At 39.6% G+C, this 20,392-nt stretch overlaps 1 protein-coding gene across 3 annotated transcripts in view; it reads right to left on the reverse strand.

Annotated features, from left to right (window-relative positions):
* lmo1 (LIM domain only 1) overlaps positions 1 to 19,141 on the reverse strand; it is a 30,342-nt gene extending 11,201 nt beyond the window's left edge. The window contains exons 1-2 of one of the 3 annotated variants that reach the window (XM_051899071.1): positions 18,498 to 19,141; positions 2,341 to 2,400 (exon numbers count right to left, since the gene is read on the reverse strand). In XM_051899071.1, coding sequence (XP_051755031.1) covers positions 2,341 to 2,400; positions 18,498 to 18,519 — 82 coding nt within the window. In that variant the 5' untranslated portion in view covers positions 18,520 to 19,141. Of the gene's footprint in view, positions 1 to 2,340; positions 2,401 to 18,101; positions 18,257 to 18,497 lie in introns of those variants that run through there. The other 2 variants (XM_051899073.1, XM_051899072.1) reach the window with 2 other exon arrangements.
* Positions 19,142 to 20,392: the final 1,251 nt, after the last annotated feature.

Here is a 20,392-nt window from a genome sequence, read left to right on the forward strand (position 1 = left end):
TGCTTTCAAAACACATTTCTCTCAGAAAGCCCTGTGTGATGCCCTCTTTGACACCCCCACCCCACCCCACACCACACACACCTTCACATCTTCTCCGCTGCCATTCAACAGTGTATTGGGCCCCGGTTGGTCAAACCATTAAAAGCCCCCAATCCTGTATGGAGACAGACCCATCAAAATTCTGTCATTTACTCACCCTCATGTCGTTTCAAACCTGTATGACTGTTTCTTCTGTGGCACACAAAAGATATTTTGACAAATGTCATTTTTTGGCCATACTAATACAATGTCAGTGTTGTTTTGGTCCCATTTTACTTTCATTGCATAGACAACAACTTTTGCATTCCACAGAAAATAGTACGTTTTGGAAAGGCATGAGCGTAAATGACAGAATTGATTTTGTTGTTGGTTGGACTATCCCTTTAAATTTATATTTTCCAAGTATCACCATGTTTTTATAATGCTTTATAATGCTTGTGCTTAGCTGATTGTTAGTACATTGTAGGTATCCGTTAAGAGTATCCTGATGGCAGAGGTCACAGGCAGCAGCTCTTGTTCAGCTTTAATGTCCAGTAATGGCTCTACTGTACATGATCAACAAATGTACGCCAGTGGGCATGAACTCCATTATCCGTTACCCCGCATGCAACTATCAGCATATTTATGTTTTTTTTTTTTTTTTTTTTTTTTTTTTTGTGTATCCTCCTCTAACTGGAATAACCTTGCACTGTACTTTCAAGGGAGGTTTAGTTTAGTACACGGCAGGGTTGGACAAATTTCTGAATCTTTCCAAACTTTCAGACAAGGCTTTGTAAAGCCAATATTAAAATTTTTTGTCTTGACAAACTTGTATAGTTAAAAATTACACATTCATTTGATTCTACTATTTGCATTGCAATTCTGCATCTTGTTTGGTACCTCAATTCAAATTCTGAGACTAAATTGGAATTTAAACTGCATTCTTAATTCAATTCTGAAAAGCCACAACTCTAATACCCGCTCATTCTCACACTTTCCCTCTGTGATGCACATGTTCATTTATTGGATTCAGATTTGTTCAATGATTCTGGACTGTCCACACATCAGTGGTGCTATGAATATAATATAATTAGCATTTCCTTGGTTATAAAATGAGGTAAAAATGTGAGAGCACTCAGGAAAGACTGAAAGAGAGAGAGGGCAGGAGAGCGAGGGCTTGTTAGTTAAATTTATGACTTGGATGTGAATAAGAGCTCTGGTGGTATTCAACCATCTTATTTCTTTATCAGAACTGGAAAAAGAGGGAAGCTAATTGGTCTAGCACCACTGATGGGAGCCATCAATTAGCGGTGTGCTTCTCCCTCCAGCTTCCTCCCCCATCCCTCCTCCGGCCCCAATACGGGCCCCTTGAAGCCGCCGCATTAGGATCACAAAACTCGCTATAAATACCAATGTTCAGTATAAATGAAGGTAAAAAGCCTTTAAATTGAAGCCACACTAGCTGAGGGCGGTCGTTTTCTACCTGCATTTCATGGCTTGTTAGAGGTGCACTCTGCAGGTATGCCAACAGTGCTCTCCTGTCAGCCTTCTACGGAACTAGAAACAGTCTTAATGAGGAGAGAGAGAGCTCGTCTGTGAGGAAAAAGTGTGTCTGTGTTTGTACGCGAGTGTGCGTACGAGACGGAAACGAGCTTGGGAATCAGGCTCCTTCAGTTCCCCAAGGGATGGCACAAAAATCTTTAATTTGCCTTTTATGACAGCTAATTAGTTATTCTATTCAAAATCTTTGCTTTAAATAAGAGAACTAATTATACACAAAGGTCGTTTCCCCCACCTCTGGAGAACCACACATAATTGGTTTAGGCCACCCCCCCTTACACTTTCCACCCACCTTTTAACAACACGCACGTTGGTTGAAGAAAAAGTTACCGTAAAGAGCTTAACCCTTTCTGTAGTAAGCCATATACCAGAAACCTTGGTGCATTCCCGTTCTGTAATTACCTGGATGAATTCAGGTTTGTGAGTGACTGAATGACACGTCACATTGTGACAGGTTTCCTAACCCAGATTTAAGCCGGCTAACGCTTCCTGTCTCACCGGGCTAGAGCAATCTCCAGGATGAGTTAGTTGATGTGAGGAGCGCTGTGTTTTGTCTGAGCTAATCATCTTGTTTCTGCCATCTCTGAGAAACCTCTGTTGTTTTCCAAAAAAAGAGCCAGCTGAGATATGCTTTTAGAAGCCCTATATAGCCTCAGCACATTTTAAACCTGAAATGACAGAGTAAATGACTGAATAAAAGTACATAATGTTGACTCTGACATCAGCAAACTGGTATTTTGGGGTTTATACAGAAGAGTGCACCTGTCATCATTCTTTGAACAGCTTGGAATCTCGGTAGTAGCCCCTTCCCCCATTTCTGTCCTGCAGAACAAAAAAGGGGAACATTATAAACGGAGACGCAAACTGAGGAGGCAGCTCCCACTTAATCCAATCCATTTAACAGATACAAGTGTTTCTGACCTTCCTGTGTCATTCCATGTCACAAAAAAGCATATCCTGCTATCTGCCACTTGATTCATATCCTAACAGTAGATGCGTTTTTTCCTTCAAGAGGCAGCGTTTGCCTTGTCAAACATTTCTCCCAAACAAATAAAAGGGAGGGAAGAAAATCATTCGCTATTAGTAATTGGTGTGTGCCCTGTCATCTGCCTCTCTTCCACCCATCCACCCTTTAAAGACCTTATCTCGGTCGAGTCTGTACGGATGCGTTTTTGCATTTGAAACTGTCAGACCATGTACTTTCCATTATAAAGATACGATCCGGTTTCTATGTAGGCCTTCATTTCAAGTTCCATTTTTGTGGATATATATATATATAATATATATATATATATATATATATATATAAAAAAATTCAAATCATTGTGGTACCCTTTTGATGTATTTAAGGTTTAGAGCAAGAGGGGAAAAAAAGTCAAGGAATCATTTTAAAGCATTACATCACAATTTAGGAGAAAAGGATTTGTTTGTCTTTATAGTCTGAGTCTTTTTCCTTTATTGTGTCTTCTAATGAGTACACAGTAGAAGCCAGTAATGATGTAAAGTTTACTGTATGCAGGGTCACTGTTAATAGATCTGATCAATTAGCTGGACACCTCAGTGTGAGGCCCCTCCATGGGGGCAGGTGAAGGGGACTGCCAGGGTATTAGGCTTGAATGTGAGATCAGGAAGAAAGTGACTGATTGGGCCGTGCTTTTGAGAACTGTATTGCCATTCTAAAAGGCATGCTATGATATACTCTTAAAGAGATATTTCACCAAAAAAAAAAAAAAACTCCCCCCCCGCAATTTACTCACTCTATAAACTTATATGAAGACATTTCAAACATTGTTTTCCATGCACTTACATTGGATGGGGACTGAAACTTTCAAGCTTCAAAAGGAACAAAAAAGAGCCATGAAGATGGTCCTTATGACTTCTGAAGACATGCTTTATGTGAAGAACAGATTTAGGATTTAGGGCCAGATTTACTAACAGCTTGCACCAGCGCTAACCCTCTTTTGCCGTTAAAAAACTACTGCCGGGATTTACTAAAGACACGCAGTGCAAAATCAGCGCTGAAAAGACGTGGGCCGAGTTGTTTTTGCGGCTGACCTTATTGCATATGCACTTAGGAGTTTCCCTTTCAGACGCAAAATTTATGGGAGGAGAGTATTTAAATGAATCACGCAGCGCAATTTACTAATGTTTGCTCTAATCAATTTCACTGGTATTTGCGACATTATTTAACGCCCAAAAAAACATGTCTTAACCCATTTTGTGACATGGCTGCAATTGTTGCTGCTAGGAGACACCGCAGAGTACAAAGAGTATGTGTGTGTAGGTGTGTGTGTGTACGTGTACATGTGTACTTGTTTGTCAGATTACATGTAACAAGTTGCGCCTGTGTCGACCGGCACCTGATGAGCATCAGCTCAGCAGATCACGTGCAAAACTTGCCACTCCCATCAGCGCATTTGTGGAATTGCGCTCTCACACTAATTTCCCCCGTTTAGTAAATCTGGCCCTTAAAGTTTTAAAATGTTAAAATACATTAAGTCACTTTTTATTAGTTTTTCTTAATTCTAATTCTGCCTGTCTGAAGTGATTTGCGAATGAATCATTCGTTTGAGTCAGATCTTTATGAATTTTTGGTTGATCCGATTCACAAAATGGGTTTGAATTATTTGTTCAGAATCAGATTTCTGACTTTAGACTGAAGTTCAGCTGACAAATTAGAGCAGATAACAGGCCAACTAGAGGTGAAAGTCATCACTGAATAACTTGCACTTTAATTACTTACATTTTTCAACTAAAAATTTACAGCAAAGCTATTGTGTGACTTAAAATATAGAGCTCAGACTACTTTTATGAAACATTCTACAGTACTTTGAAGTTTGAAAGGTTCTGTCCTCATTCATTATAAATGCATGAAAAAAAAAAAAAAAAAAAGACTAGTACAGTCTTATGAATTTTTTGTTTTGTGTTCCATGGGAAAAAAGAAATTCATACAGGTTTGGAATGACATTAGTAAATAATGAATGTCTTAATTTATGGGAAGATGTCCATTGCCACATCAAATTCAGTAACACCAATAATTATAATATGTATGAATTTCAGACAAAAGCCACTCTTACTAAAGTATGAACATGGCTTTGTGCTTTATGAGGGTCTGCATATGGATCCCACAATGCCCTTAAATGAACCTCAACTGCATAAACCATGGCCATGACCTCAAAACATCTGAGAAAGGGACCAATTTAGAGGGACAAAGTGCTGGAGACTTGAACTACAGATGTATGAGGGATTACAGGCAGTCATCTGTCGCAAAGCTGTTGGCATGATTTTTCATGTATGACAGCATTAATGCATGCATGGAGCAGAAGGGTTCTCCAAAATATTAAACACTAGCAGTGAATGAAAAGTGTCTGGACTGTTTTCAATGACAGGAGAGTTTGCATGTACAAAAAGAGTTTTAGTTAAAAGATGCAACAAATTCTTTAGTTTAAATTAGAGCTGCACAATTAATCATTAAAAGACTGCAATCTTGATTTAAATACCCACACAGTCTTATTCCTAAATGACAACGATTCTCCTATGTCTATTAACCCTTTGACAAAATCACACTGGAACATTCAGGTCTGCGTTGGCGCTGCTGAGCCAGAGAGAACTGTTGTCAGGTACAAGTATGAAACAGCTTCACAAACAGTATTATTATTTATGTGTTACAAATATTTAAAATATCATAGAAGTACTGGGATAAAAGTTTGTTCAGATATAAACACTGATGTCTACGGAAGCTAACAGAGTAAATCACCTTTTGAAAGTAACTTGCGCTTCAAATAAAGACTGAATCAATTACATCGTTACACCAGTAGATGGTGAAAAGTGACTGTTGGAAAAATGTGATTTGTCATTGAATCGATTCAGTGAAACAGCCAAGTAGCACGTCCATTCTGTGCCTGCGTAAGAAGACATGCCTTTCCGTACCAGAAGGGGGCAGTAGCTGAACAGCTAATCAGAATAATCAGATGGCCCGACTGACCGACGAGCTCCGACGTCGATTCAACATGTCGAAATGGCCGAAAAAAAGCAGACGAGGACCAACTTCAGCCGATGGTGCGAAACACACTGAGAAATCTTAGTCGGCCGACGAACAAAAACTGCCCAACGGCCAACCGTCGACTTGGTGTGTTCCGGGCTTAACAGTCACTTGTTCATTCGTTCAAGAGATTTGTACAAAAATGCTGATTCATCCAGTCACGAAACAAGTGAAGTATTTATGAGTCATTGAATCATTCATTCAAATCGCGATCTCTATTTGAAACAACAACAACAAAAAAAATAAAATAAAAATAAAAATAACGATTTCCAATTTCATCCAGAATCGTGGCACTCTAGTTTAAATACAGGTCTTATTCCAAAAGCGATGTAAGATTAGAGACACTCATAAATTTAAGGTAGTACTCTGAAAAGAGGCAGGAGAGCATGTTGGAGAGTGTACGGTGGTTGAGACAGATTGGACCAGAAGGCCACAGTGTGACAAATGAAAGCTGATCAAGCCATGGGAGGTTGTAGTCTTTGATTGAGCTGAACCATTTGCCAGAAGGGAGTCTTGGTGGTGACAGGGATGGGAGAGGTCTGTGATGATATTAACTGCATGTCTCCAAGGCATGTGATGAAGATGATCTCTGTGGACTTGATAAGCACTTGCAGCTTACCCGAGAGTGGGCAGATGCAGTCCTGAATTATACATTTCTTATTGAATGGATGGTGTTGATATTTTGGTTGAGGTTTTGGGAATTAAATGGTACCCAGTAGGGATGGGCAAAACTACTTTTAGGCAATGGCTTACTTTCATAAACTTTTTTTTTTTTTTTGCAGAAGTCATACAGGTTAACTGATATGAATAATGACAATTTAAATTTTTGGGTGAACTATCCCTTTAATGTTTTAAAAAGTTGGACTATTTAAATATTATATATGGACCACTTATTTAAAGGCGGATGCATTTTAATGTCACTGTTCTAAAACTCGTGAAAAGTATTTAAAGTTACTAGCTACTAGCAACTGAGTTAGACTTTATCGTAAACCAAAGCTTTGTGCTAGCTCCAGTTGTACGTAAGAGCTGGTTCTGTCAGCGTGTAAGCTCTGTAAACGCTGCAGCCATGGCAATGTGTACTAGAATTTGTCAGCCAGCCACCGTGGAGGTTAATGGGGAACTAAGGCAGATGTCCTGCCATTGTCTGTGTGAATAAGTTCTTTTCAATCAGTCCACATCATTACTGTAATTGAGCCTGTAGACGCTCATTCTCCTTCACTGCCAAGACAAAACACATCTGGTAATAATGTCAGGTAGAATATGCCAGCTGAAACACAGACAAATGAATAAAGAGCTTGATACTAGTTGATAAGCCCAGTGCAGAATGATCTGGAACATATTGATTCATGTGTTTGATGGACATGATGCAGCACATAATAGGAGAATAGAATATGTTCAGTTGTAGCTTGTGAGCAAATTAAGGTAAAGTAGTTGTGGATGCAATTACATCCTTTCAAGACTGCTCTGTGCATGAAATAATTTGCTTGCTATGATTATGATATAATTAACACACCAGAAAAGTTTGGATGGGGAGTAAATTTGACAGAGAAAGATGAAGGAAGGAAGAAGAAAAAAAGTGAGAGATCAGGGCTGGCACAACCAGTGCGGTTGGAACGAGAGTACCGTTCATTAATATGATGCACTTTCGCAAACTTTAGCAGCCTGCTGCCGCTAATAAGCCCCGGTGAAACGGAGCAGCGCTGCTCCCTCGCAGTGACCCTGGCACTGCCCGGGATAAGGGAGGGTTTTGTCTCCGGGAATAATTGCTCTTTTCACATGTTACAAGTGTCCTGACCCCTGCGGTCGGCAGCCACTTTCCCCGAGCATAATTACTTCTGATCCGGCCCAAATGAGGCAGCCGCATTAGGCCTGCAATAACACTGGCCCGGCTTCAAGCACAGCAGTGTGGGGAGTCTTGGTAGAGCAGGGCCGGGAAACAGGGGGTTTCTTTTCTCCAAGCCCTGGCGGTCATTTCCATCACGTCAGAGGTGCATTTCTTACACTTACAGTCACCGCTAGGATCCAAGTCTCTCAGTCTCTCTCAGTCTCTCTCAGTCTGTCTCTCTCAGTCTCTCTCTCTCAGTCTCTCTCTCTCAGTCTCTCTCTCTCAGTCTCTCTCTCTCAGTCTCTCTCTCTCAGTCTCTCTCTCTCTCTCTGTCTGATGAGGAGATTGAGAGGCTTACTAAACACATTGTTAGCTCCTGGTGCCCTGCTAAAGCTTTGGCTAACAGATGCGATTCCAATTAACGGATAACTTCATTAGCTTGTGTGTGTTTTATTTATTTTTTGCTCTACACTTTTCTTTCTCCTATTAATTTTAATTTATTCACATGGGGTTAATTAAAAGAAATGTATCAGAGAGATATGCAACAGCTATCTAATTAAATTCATTACTGCTTATTTTGGAGACGTGCGAAAACTGGCAGTGTTATTGCAAGAGGCAAGTTGTTCCAACACTTTGGTGCTTGCTCGCTAGCATGGTGAGAAAACAGCTCTGGAAGGTGAGTTGTCGACAGACCAGAATCTGAAAAGCTTGTGCAAAAGGAGAGGGAGAACACGTCCAACTCAGGGGTTAGAAGAGTTTCAGAGGAACAATCAGTCGCTTGATAGAGAAAGAATAGGGAGGTGTGTGACCTCACATTTAGCCAATCAAGCGTCACCCGTCTGGAAGTTGTTCTCGGCAGTAGGCCTGGAGTGTGCGTTTGTTTTGGGTCTTCATTTAGACGGAGCTCAGAGACGGCAGCCTACCCATTTACTCCACCAGAAGGCATAAACTGTCAATATCCCCCGCTGATGAATGACTCTTCATATATATATGAACTCAATTCATTTTTCCCCCTCTTTTCCCACAGATTGCATTTGCATCTGAATAAAAGAATAAATCCATCTATTCTCCCTCCAGATCTTTTCAGTCTTTGAGGAAAAAAAGGAGGACAATCTTATCTGCTACTTCATGACTTCTGGCAAGAATGTAACCATTAGCACCGTCGAAGCTTCTTTCCGCCATCCGTCGCACAATGATGCCCCAACACTTTTTAGCCAACATTAAAAATGCATTTGGCTAGGCATAAATGTAGGCCTTCTAAAGTTTGTGTCACTCCCAAGGTTAGGGAGTGATGTATGAAATTCCCCTTTCCCGGCAATTACTACACATTTAGCGTTTCAAAAGATATGCCAGGAGACAGGTGTGCCATTCAGAACCATGCTGGAAGATTGAAAATGGAGGAAACGGCATGCAGCACAACTCCATTTGGGCCCCGTTTAGAGCTGAATAATGCAAATCCACCACAGGGGGTATTTGTTTTGTATGTGGGGCCTCTGTCACTCGAACACTGTCTCAGATGCCCATTTCCTTATGGGGTAAATAATGAAGCAGGGTTTGGATTGCAACAGTTACATTTTCATTTTTGCAGGCCTTTTGCAAATTACATTGGGGACCAGCCTTTACTGTACAGGCTGTACAGGCTTAATCAGGTGAACATTAACATTACGTATTATATTAGCGGTCATTTGACAAGTTGTAGTTACTACAGTTTCCAAGTCATCGGTGAACATAACTTCAGAGCTTCATGTCTTCATTAACAAATGATCAGATTCTTGTTTTTTTATTCTTATCAGTACACCATTACAGTATTTCAAGCCTTTGAGTTTGTGGTTTTACTTGGGTAAACTTTGTTAGGTATCAATGTTTATTGGTGCACAATATTGACAGTTATTTGCAATATTTTAATGTATCTGTATAGGACGATAAAATATATATTTATAGTCCGAAATTGAATTTCCGCATTTAAGATCTAGATTTTAGAAGATCTAGATTAACTCCATATTCAGGATAGTGATAGTTTATGGCATAGATTTGTGTACGCGGAGGCTCTTTTCAGCCATCTGTGTGTCTCCCATTTTTTGTGACCATGCGGACAAGTATGTGCGGTCACTAGGCTACAAAAGCACCAACTTCACATGCGCTGGAAAAACAACATGGACTTCGAATTTGAAGAGAGGCTGTGTGACGAAATCTGTTCATATCCACACCTCTACAATCCGTTGTTAAAACAATATAAAGACAGCCAGATGTGCAATAATAATGATGTGCAATAATCCATGTTTGTTTACGGTTCAAGCCAAACTACTGTGCATGTGTGGAACACGTCCAGCGAGCAGACCCCAGCACACACGTAGTACATAGTTAGTTATACAAGTAGTTTGCATCCGTGCTGTCCGTGTACATGTCCGTCATAAATCTTTTATACTGTACAGTATAATACTATGATGCAAAAAAAGTGTACTTGTATCATACAAACTATTTAGTGTTGTGTATTTTAACTTTCTTTTATTTAAATGTCTAATAGTGGACGGGCACACAGGGCACGCACTGCAGGAGGGGGGCCCCGCGATAACCCCCGTGCTGGGTTGCATCAACAGATGATGATCATATTGACGATAGCCAGAGATATTGTTAAAAACATAAAATATATGGCAAAGAGGATTTGGTATTTCCACTTAATGTAGGCCCGTTACATTCTTCTAGTCTATTATTATTACTATTAGGTTAGGCTACTTTTATTATTAAATTAGTATTATAATAAATTTGCCCCGCAATAATTTCATAGCGCATCACCGCATAACTGACATGCTGTGAGGTTAATAAAAGATTAGGCTATTAGTTCCTCTTTGAAAATGTTTTAAACATTTTTTAGTTCTATTATACAATGAATTAGGCCTATAAATAAAATTAACAGTCTATAATATTTCCTAACACTGCAGTCATCAATGAAAATTAAGAGCAGCTTTACTTCAAGCACCAACTTAAAAAAAAAAAAAAAAAAAAAAAAAAAACCCTGTTTAACACACAATACTATTCTTCTCATTTGTTTCACTATATGTACGGGCCACAAGAGAAATAATGGAATAAATTAAGACTGTTATATATTGTTATCACCATATTATGTTGAAATTCGCATAATGCAGCGTCAGACAGCTCCGTCACTTTTTACGTTCACTTTCTGTAGTGAATACTGACCGAGGTTAGGACTTTTCACCGGCATAACTCTTGCGCAAAGTTTGCACGTTATTCAAAATTGCAACGTCAATGGGTGTGTATTCTAACCTTTTCCATAGCAGCATTGAGAGCACTATGATTGAATGGCCACACCATACAAGATTATTGATGTTGCTGGAGAATTCAAGAATTAAATCAAACGGCCACTCCATTATAGGCTCCAACCGTGCACAGGAGACTGTCATGTTTAAATGTGTCAAGAAAGGGTAAAATCAGCGGCCGGCAGAAAAGGGGGCTGGACAGCATTATTCAGCCTGTGCTCAGTTTCCAATTTCAATTAAAGCCGAGCAGAGTGGCCAAGTGCTTTGGACCACAGCTGCCACTCTAATGGATCAGAACCCTCACGCTGAGCATTGATTAAATCATCCTCACCAATACTGTGTCCTTCCCCTTTAAGGAACAATACAAACTAACCTGCAATCACTGCCTTTAATTAGGTATTCAAGATCTGATTTATCGAAGGTCGGCCAATGAGTTGTGGAAGTTAGTATCTCATTAAGTGGACTGAGTTTCTATTTGCCAGCCTCCCTCCAGCACTTTCTCTAACAGCGTCGTCCCTTATATGTTGTGGCTTTTTTATTAAAAAAAGAAATAGATTTTAATATCCATGTAATATTTGGATGGAATGTGTTTACACAGGCTATATTGGATTTCTCTCCCCCAACTATTTTCTTAAGTACTTTACATGAGGTTTGTTATTATCGGTTTGTGGCATATATATGGAAAGTTTATTGAGCTGGGGGGAGTTTTCATTATGTTGTCCCAATAGAAAAGAAAAACCCTCTGGCCTACATGTTTCCTATATTTATAACAGTGACCTAGTCAGCATTTCAAATACTGATGAATTGAATCCCTAGATTTTAAAAAATAAATAAATAAATAAAAGTGTATAAAGGTATTATGATAAATGGTTCGGTTTCTCCTTTAACAGCAAAGAGTACAAACTTTGACAGTGTTATTATTCATTATAATAACCTATGACTGCATTAAGTTATAAACAAAAAAAATAATAAACATGTATACTTAGCTATCTAAAATGAATACAATATTACCGTTAAAAAGTTTGTGGTTAGTAAGCATTTTTTACATTCTTTAAGCAAGGATGCACTAAAATGATAAAAATAAAATAAAAAGACAATAAATACTTTTCCCTTTCCTTTCTTTTTTTACATTTTTTTTTTTTGGGAAGAAAAAAAAAAAAAAGTACTTAAAAGAATCCTGAAAAGAAAAATATCACTGTTTCCAGAAAAATATTAAGCAGCACAAGTTTAAAACCTTGATATTTCATGAGCACCCAATCAGCATATCATAATGATTTCTGAAAGATCAAAAACAAAAACTGGAGTAATGGTTCGTAAAAATTTAGCTTTGTCGTCACAAGAATAATTTAAAATTTCAATATGGACAGTGGAAAGTAGTTCTTTGAGAATGTAATAATATTTCATAATATGTTTTTTGATCAAGTAAATGCTGCCTTGATGAGCATAAGAGACTTTTCAAAAACAAATATACATAATATATGTTTTATACATGCAGAGAGAGAGAGAGAGAGAGAGAGAGAGAGAGAGAGAGAGAGAGAGAGAGAGAGAGAGAGAGAGAGACTGTGTGTGTGTGTGTGTGTGTGTGTGTGTGTGTGTGTGTGTGTGTGTGTGTGTGTGTGTGTGTGAGTGAGTGAGTGAGTGAGTGAGTGAGTGAGTGTTGTGAGGTGAGTCAAGAGGCTACAATCTCCAAAAACATTAAAGCATTAGTTTGACTATCTTCCTCACTCCAGGAATGACAAATTGAATCATACATTGAACAGTGTATCATTACTCAATTCAAAATACTTCTCGCTGCACTCCACCATTCAGTAATCTTCAACAGCTCCATTGCGAAACACAGATGCACATCAGCTATAATGAGGACTAGAACTTCAACGGCACCCTGAGACATGCTGCGTGTGTGCATTCAAACGTGTTATAAACATACACAGTAAATACTTTCTGCACACGCAAAACGATTGCGCACACACGTATACATGCACACTAATGCACATGGTAAACATGTACCCACACAGGTGTGCACACATGCCTACATACCCCTGTACCTACAAGAAAACACACCATCCTAAAAACAACAACAGTTATCAGTGTGTGCATGCAGTTCTCCAGTAAACACACTCTTGCGAATATGTATCTAGGGAACATTTCAGAAGGGATTAAAAAAGGCCTTCCAACTAATAGGCATAATGGAAGATCAATGTATAACAAGATGGAAACTCTCATGCATAAATAGACCCCGTTACAATTATGCCACAAGATTCTATTTCTACATTAATCATTCATAACTGCATAGTGCACCCTCATAAACATTCACAATGCTTTCCCTTTCTGTGTCTAAATACATTTCACAACTCATGTCTGGTATCTTTCCTTGTTTCATCATATGTGAATCTGTTGATATTTACAGGATAAAGACAGCAAGGTGAGGTGTGCAGAATCATAATGTGAAATATTATATATATATATATATATATAATAAAATATATAAAAAGGCAACACTAATGATCGGCTATGATACCTCGAGCTGCACTTTCTAACTTCATTAGAGCCAAATGTGGATATCAGTGTAGGTATCATTAGGAAAGCTTTTATCAAGTTACAGAATGTGATAAGGTTAATGAGGAGTTTATAAAAGTGTCTCTGGCGGACGGAAAGAGCTGGCAGGGAGGATGAGACCTTAAGCAATGTATGCTAGTCATTTATTTCATTAGCATGGCCACCTGTACTTTTTTTGAAAGGCTGAATCTTTTAAAACAAGAAGGTCACATCAAAAAGTAACACTCAAAAGTGCAGCAGCAGAACTTGGAAAATTGCGTGCACGTGTCAAGCTGTAGGTCACTGCGTCGTTCTTTACCTAGTGCTATAGGTCACAGTCAGTGGTAAAGTAACATTCCTAGAGCTTCACGGGACAACTGGCGCAAAAGATGAGAGATGAAGGGAGGAGGGGGGAAAATAAACAAATAAATAAATACAGGAATGGAAGAGGGACTGATGAAATGGAGCCAAGTGTGACGACCTGCTGCAAGAGAAGCAGAGTGTGTGTGAGGGGAAAGAGAAAGTGATCGCACACAAATGCAATAGACGAAGCAACTCACCCTTGCAACGAGACGTGCTACTGTGAGGTGCTGCGACAAGGTGACACAAGGGAATAACATGTGGTCTAAAGACCAAAGGAAAGTAAATTAAAAACCACCTAGTGTAAAATCATCAATATGTAGCTGTATATCCCTTTTTCAGCAGAGCATATGTACTATTACTTGGAGCATGTCCACTGGGGGGAAGCTAGTATTGTAGAGAATTCCAGAGCAGAAAGAAATTTGAAAAGAAAAAAGGCACACATTTGTACAGACATTGTAGCAAAAGTGTAACATTTATATAGTGTTTTTTTCTGTTTTTAAGATAAAGTTAGATTTGGATGGGCCCGATTTGAGTAAACATCATACCATATACACAACACTTTGATATTTGACTTTGTTTTGTGCACCTCTCTTGCTCATGTTCCTTTTTTTTTTTACTGAACACTGCACCTGTCTGCATTCATCTCAGGACTCAAGGTGAAAGATAAGGTTGCTCCGAGACATTTTAAAAGGTAGCCTAAAAATGACGATTCATCTCACTGGCAGCATGTCTGAGGATGTTATAAAAGGTTTTCTGTGTTCCCAGTGCTTCAGTGATGGACTGTACGTCCTTGGAGCTTTTCAAAAATCCCATGTTTATTGAAATTATTTAAAAACTTGCCAATAACTACATCTTTACACAGGAAAATATTGTAGAAGCAAGACTGGGAAAGATTTCGTAGAAACACTCTGTCGTGACAGTCCGTATGGATGCAACATGAACCTTAGCAAGCTCCCTTGATGTCTGACAGAGTGTTTAGAAATGTAAACATCCTGGGGTGTAAAGTTTAATAAAAGTGTTTGCACGTAACACAGGAAGGGAAACTGATTGAGCTAGTAAGCGGTTCTGATGAACGCAACCATTTGCATCATAGACAGGTGCATCGTAACTTTCTCTCTCTCTCTCTCTCTCTCACCTTCGTCTTTATTCAGGTCCCCTTTGAGTTGTGGTGAAATGATGGGAAATGATATATATCTGTAGTCACTGATGTGAGAAAGCACAAGTTTGATAGTGATCAAGTGCCTTGGGACAGAGACAGAAATGAGTTTGGTGAACTGTACGCATAAGATCTGGATTCTCTCTTTTGCTCAGTTTAATTCTCGTCAACGGGGTTTAAACGTTGTCCCAGGTCCTGCGATGGGGGGTGGGGGGACTCATAAAATCTGGTCCTGTGTCCCCAGGATTTAAGCGACGACCCTGCATGCAATTATAATAAAATTGTACAACCAGCTAGTTTTGTACTATTGAAAAGGATGCATCACCTTGTAATGTTTAACATTTCAACATCATCAAAATGTGTCAGACCATCATGCATTCAAAACCATCATCCAAAAAAAAAAAAAAAAAAGCATGCCAATTTAAGACCACACAGCAATGATGGATTTCTACGTTGAGGACACATCAGTTGCAGATATATTGAACTGTAATTGCATCAGGAGGAAATGTTTATAAAGTAGGAATTTCTTCAGGCTGAAGCAATATAAGTGGCAGGAACACAAGCATTAGGCCCCGAATCCAGGCGCAATATTGCGAGAGACCCAGGGCGAGAGAAACATTGATGTAATTTCAATATTTGAAATTGGCAAGTTTAATTTAGAGTAAGAACAAGCCAATAAGCTGAGAAAATAGCAAATACAAGAGAGAAAATTACCTTGCAGGATGAAAAAAAGTGAAAAGACTTAAGGAATGTATAAAAGTAATCTCCAAGTGGAAATTAGAAATCAACCCACAGAAAGGCGAATAACAGAAAAGAAATATTACTGTCCACTCTCTAAATCAATATAAAATTGCTATGAGACAGAATTACCATGGTAACTCAAGTAAAGAATGAGGCAATTCTTATTTTTTTCAACATAAAAACGGGTGCCTGAAGCCCCGAGTTTTATTACAGCGGCAGACAGATCAGGGGTCTAGTATTCATTTGAAACATTGCATTCAAATACACGCATTACAAACGAACAGATTTCATTGGTCAGTCGGCATGCATGGCTCGTAAATTAAATGGCGAACGGTAACCAAGAATTTATCATCAGGATGAAGAATAGAATGGTGTTCTTTTCTCTTCACCAGGTTCTTAGGAAGCCCAGCGATGCGAATGATCAATCCTGAACAAGTCCACAATGAGGACCCAATTATTCCTCCCAATCCAGATAGTTTTAAATACCTTGAAGGGAAAGAAAATGGCTGAATAGCGTATTTCTCCAGAGAGAATTAAACTTCAACCGAGAACTTCTTTTATTTAAAGGTAGTCATGAAAAGGAGTTGTGCTTGTTCTGTACCTTAAAACATTTCCCCACTTCCTCCTCCAAGTCATGGTAAGAAAGTTCAAGAGCAAGTACTGTATGGTATTGTGTCATGGCCTGAAAGCAGTACGGCATTTTTGCAAGGATCAAATACAGTGCAAGGACCACTGATGACAAGGCCTACGATGCTAAAATGCAAAAGTGTTGATCATTTGGGAAGGCAGTGTAATAGCAGTACAACAGCGAGTGTGTGCAAAAATCCCTCACAAGCCCCACATCGCTCTACTTTCAACCTCCTGCGCTTAATACATCATCGCATACACAGAACAGAGATATGACCCAAAATTTCACATAGAAAAACTTACATATTTTGAAACTTCTTAATAAAGCTTCCTAATAGCACAGGGTGAATTTTAGGTCAGAAAACTAAAGCAAGTTTAGAGTGTATAGTAAAAATAGTAAAAACTACTTTGTATCCTACTTTTCTGAGGATGTCGGGAAGAAGGTAACAGGATAATTCTTGTATTGCCGGACTTTGTTATTTCACAGAGTCACATTGAGACTCTTTGAAAGTTCACTTATGGAAACCAAATAGGCTACAGAGCTGAGACTGTAATTTTCAGAATTGTTACAAAACCGCATTATAAAATGTTTTGTTTGAAGAACATATTTTCTAAATCTGAAATATCACAATGCATAAGCAAGTTCATAATTACAGAGGATCTGGTGACTTATACAGAGGCGTATGGGTGACGTGAGCGAACATGAGGGTTGCGCATATGGTTATATTTTTTTTCACAAGGCTCAGTACAATTCATCTTATTCATTAGCTTCCCTCACTTTGAATTCAGTACAAGATGTACTGAACTATGATGATACTATACCTCAACTGATATATTTAGATTCAGACTACAGCCTTTTATTAGAGTCAGACTTATCTGAACATAGCCTGTTCCCGTCTTAGTTAAAAGTGTGTGTGTGTGTGTGTGTGTGTGTGTGTGTGTGTGTGTGTGAGTGTGAGAGAGAGAGAGAGAGAGAGAGAGAGAGAGAGAGAGAGAGAGAGAGAGAGAGAGAGAGAGAGAGTGTGTGTGTGTGAGAGAGAGAAAGAGGGAAAGAGAGCAGATCCAAGCTGCCTCCCCATCCCTGCCAAAATGCCAGCGCAGTTGGTCGGCACCAGCAAGCAAAGGGTGAAGCTTTTAGGCAATGAGCAGCAGGTGATCTAAGCTTTTCTGTAAGTCCTAATGCTCCTAAAAGCCACTCTCCCTGCTTCTGTAATTGGGCATCAGTAGTTAATGTAGTATTGACTGCATTACATGCTCCTGTGCATCCTCTCTTACTAATGCCATTTGCATCACCTTGTACATTTACCATATTGCTTAGCCAATAGCTGTTAAAAGCAATCTCAATCATGAATCATATGGGGAACTTTTAGCAGGACAGACATCCAAAGGAGACAATTTACAGTTGAGTTAATCTGGGTACATTAGCGCAACATGGATTGAGCGAGACAGACCAATTTATGTTTCTACGGCAATCCCTTTATTGGTTTTTAGATGGGTTAGTGAAAGGATGGTTGGCTCAAAGAGATATGAAATATCCATTTTCAAACATAAATATGGGCCTGAAATGCAAGCCATTACTTTAGAGGGGAAAGGGCCCCTGGCTAAAACTAAATGTGTGTGTGATGACACTATTCCATGAAAGATGACAAGAACGGCATTTTTAGGTCAAAGACGCTTTGTAGGGATTTTTTCCTCTCTCAACACTATTAAAGAAACATATCAAAATACAAAAACGGATACAGCTTCACCAAAAACTTGTCAGCACCACAAGCTCCAAAAGAAAAGTTTATAAACGGTTTCCATAGGAACCAGAGTGCAGCGTATATACAGAGACGTTCATTGTTCATATGCCTGTAAAAACACGAAAATGCTTACAAACTGAATACACTGATATCAATTTGGTGATAAAATAGTTCTCGATTAGACTTATCAGTAGGGTTAAGGTTCAAATGCTCTCACCTGTGAGCGAGGGCAGCCGCTGCGAATAAAACATCTCCGTAACTTCACAGATTTGCACGAGCGCTAACTGATACACCGCAGTATAGCGACGTTGGTTCAGCTCTATCTACGTCTTTTAAACAGATAATATCATATCTCATACACGGGAACAGTAGAGAAGTACACCGCATTCTGCATGTCTCTCCCGACTCGAAGTCTTTTAGAGTACCGTACGCGCTTTCCCCCTCATGTGATCCTGACGAACGAACGTGTCCGTTTGATATGACAAACGAACTGGAGCATGAAAGTGCCGTTCGGAGAGAAAATGGACGCTAAATGCTGCATTTCCTTACTGTCCCGCGTTCTTCATAGTCGTAGAGAGCAAATGAATGCACTAATAATCATCCGTGCACTTACCCTCTTCCTTGTCTAACACCATCGTCCTGAGGAGCGAGGTGTCCGGCTCCAGGCGATCCGTTCTCGGCTCCAGCACACTTCTGCGCGCGCCGCTCGCGTCTCTGAGAAGAAATTGCTTTGCAACAACAAAATAATGATCGTCCGCGTTGCTGCCACAAGCTTTAATTATACAAGCTCGTCTGTGTGGTTTTCCGCTGTTCAGAGACGGAAAGCCATGTAGAGAGAAGCATATGTGTGTCTGTTATTCTATTGTTTAATGTATTTCGGAGATTACATGCAGCGATGTCCCCCCAGTTGTGTTCGCGTGCGCAGCGCGTCAGTAATATCCACGCTTGCAATTAACGATGTCTAAAACTAAAAGTGAGACGCCACGGTGCATTCCATGCGAAAATGAAACGACTACACTAACTCAAATCTAATTTAAACAGCCGTTTAAATTGAGCTGCCGCGAAGAAGCTATTCTCGGAGTAGAAACGTGTTCCTCCCAGTTCTCATTTGCTCCGAAACTGTAACTATATTCAAAAAATCCAATTCTGAGGCTGACAACTCCTAACAGCATGCTCACGCTGCCTTTCTCACCCAATTTATGCGCTCCGCGCGCTCCTGCTACTGAATAAATGCGCGCGCTTCCCAGAGAGCCACGGATTCCCCTGTTAATTAAATCAATTCATTATGCTCAGATCTGATTAGCAGCCCTTCCCCCCTCTTTGAATCAATTATTCAATACACAAACATAATTGCTTGTGCCAGAGGTGTCTAAGTATTAGCTTATTTAACTCCAAGGACACTAATTACCCCTAGGGCAAGGGAACTTTTCTCATTAATTCTGACAAAACACAAAAGCACAGCTAAGGGAAAGTGTGTGTTTCCCTTGTGTGTGTGTGTGTGTGTGTGTGTGTGTGTGAGTATTTATGTGAAGTGCTCACAGGGGGATGTGTGTGTATGTGTGTTCTTGTGTGATTGTGATGTGTGTTATAAATAGAGAAAAGAGGGTTTGAGCTTTTAAAAACATTTTGAACAATGCTCATGATCTAATTTGTTCATATTCTTCATTCTTGTCGTTATAATATTTCCACTGGATGTGTATGATCGGCTAGACGACTCACTTTCCATATTCAGATAAACAGTCATTTTGAGAGCAACAACACAACAGATGGGCTGTGTTTTGATTAGCGGTGAGATAGGAGACCGCGTTTGGCTCTGGTAATATAATTGTTAGCTGTTACTTCACTGATAAAAGTGTTACTGTTTCATGGTGGGCAATTGGTGGGGCTTTCACCTGCCCTGCGGAGACTCTTAACCAATCAAGGCAGAGATCCACCCGAGATTAACCATTAGGGGCAATGCAGAGGGTACAAGTGCTCTGTTTGCTAGCAAGTAATCTGGCGTACTAGTTTTCCTTTACTTTTATTGTACATCCCTGTCAAAGTAGAGATGAAAATGTGCCTCGTTTAATGTCTTTGAGATCTGGATCTCCCTGAAGGTGATGAATAGACATAAATTATGAAATCGTAATTCATATCTCCTCATAAGACATTAGGGTGCAAACCTACTATGCCCCCAGACATTCATTTATAGTTTAATTCAAACTATAGGCTGTCGCAACCCTAGCAGATTGGGACATTGCCATGCCCCTAAAATCCATTGTTTGAGCCTTTGCTCTCTGCCTCTCTTGCTTGACATGTCTGACTTTTCATTTCTGCAGTGTGATAGATGGATGACTTTTGACCACAAATGTATGTCTGCTGACCTCTTGCAGAAGTGAATGACACCCAATTAATCCAATCACAACAAACTGAGGGAACAAGGAAAGCGTGGCCCCTTGTTGTTGAATGCTGGGCTACAAAAGGCCTCCTGACAGTTAAATGGGGAAACAATAACATGGCCGGTCTTTT

This window comes from Ctenopharyngodon idella, chromosome 7 (assembly GCF_019924925.1).
Source record: "Ctenopharyngodon idella isolate HZGC_01 chromosome 7, HZGC01, whole genome shotgun sequence".
NCBI lineage: Eukaryota > Metazoa > Chordata > Actinopteri > Cypriniformes > Xenocyprididae > Ctenopharyngodon > Ctenopharyngodon idella.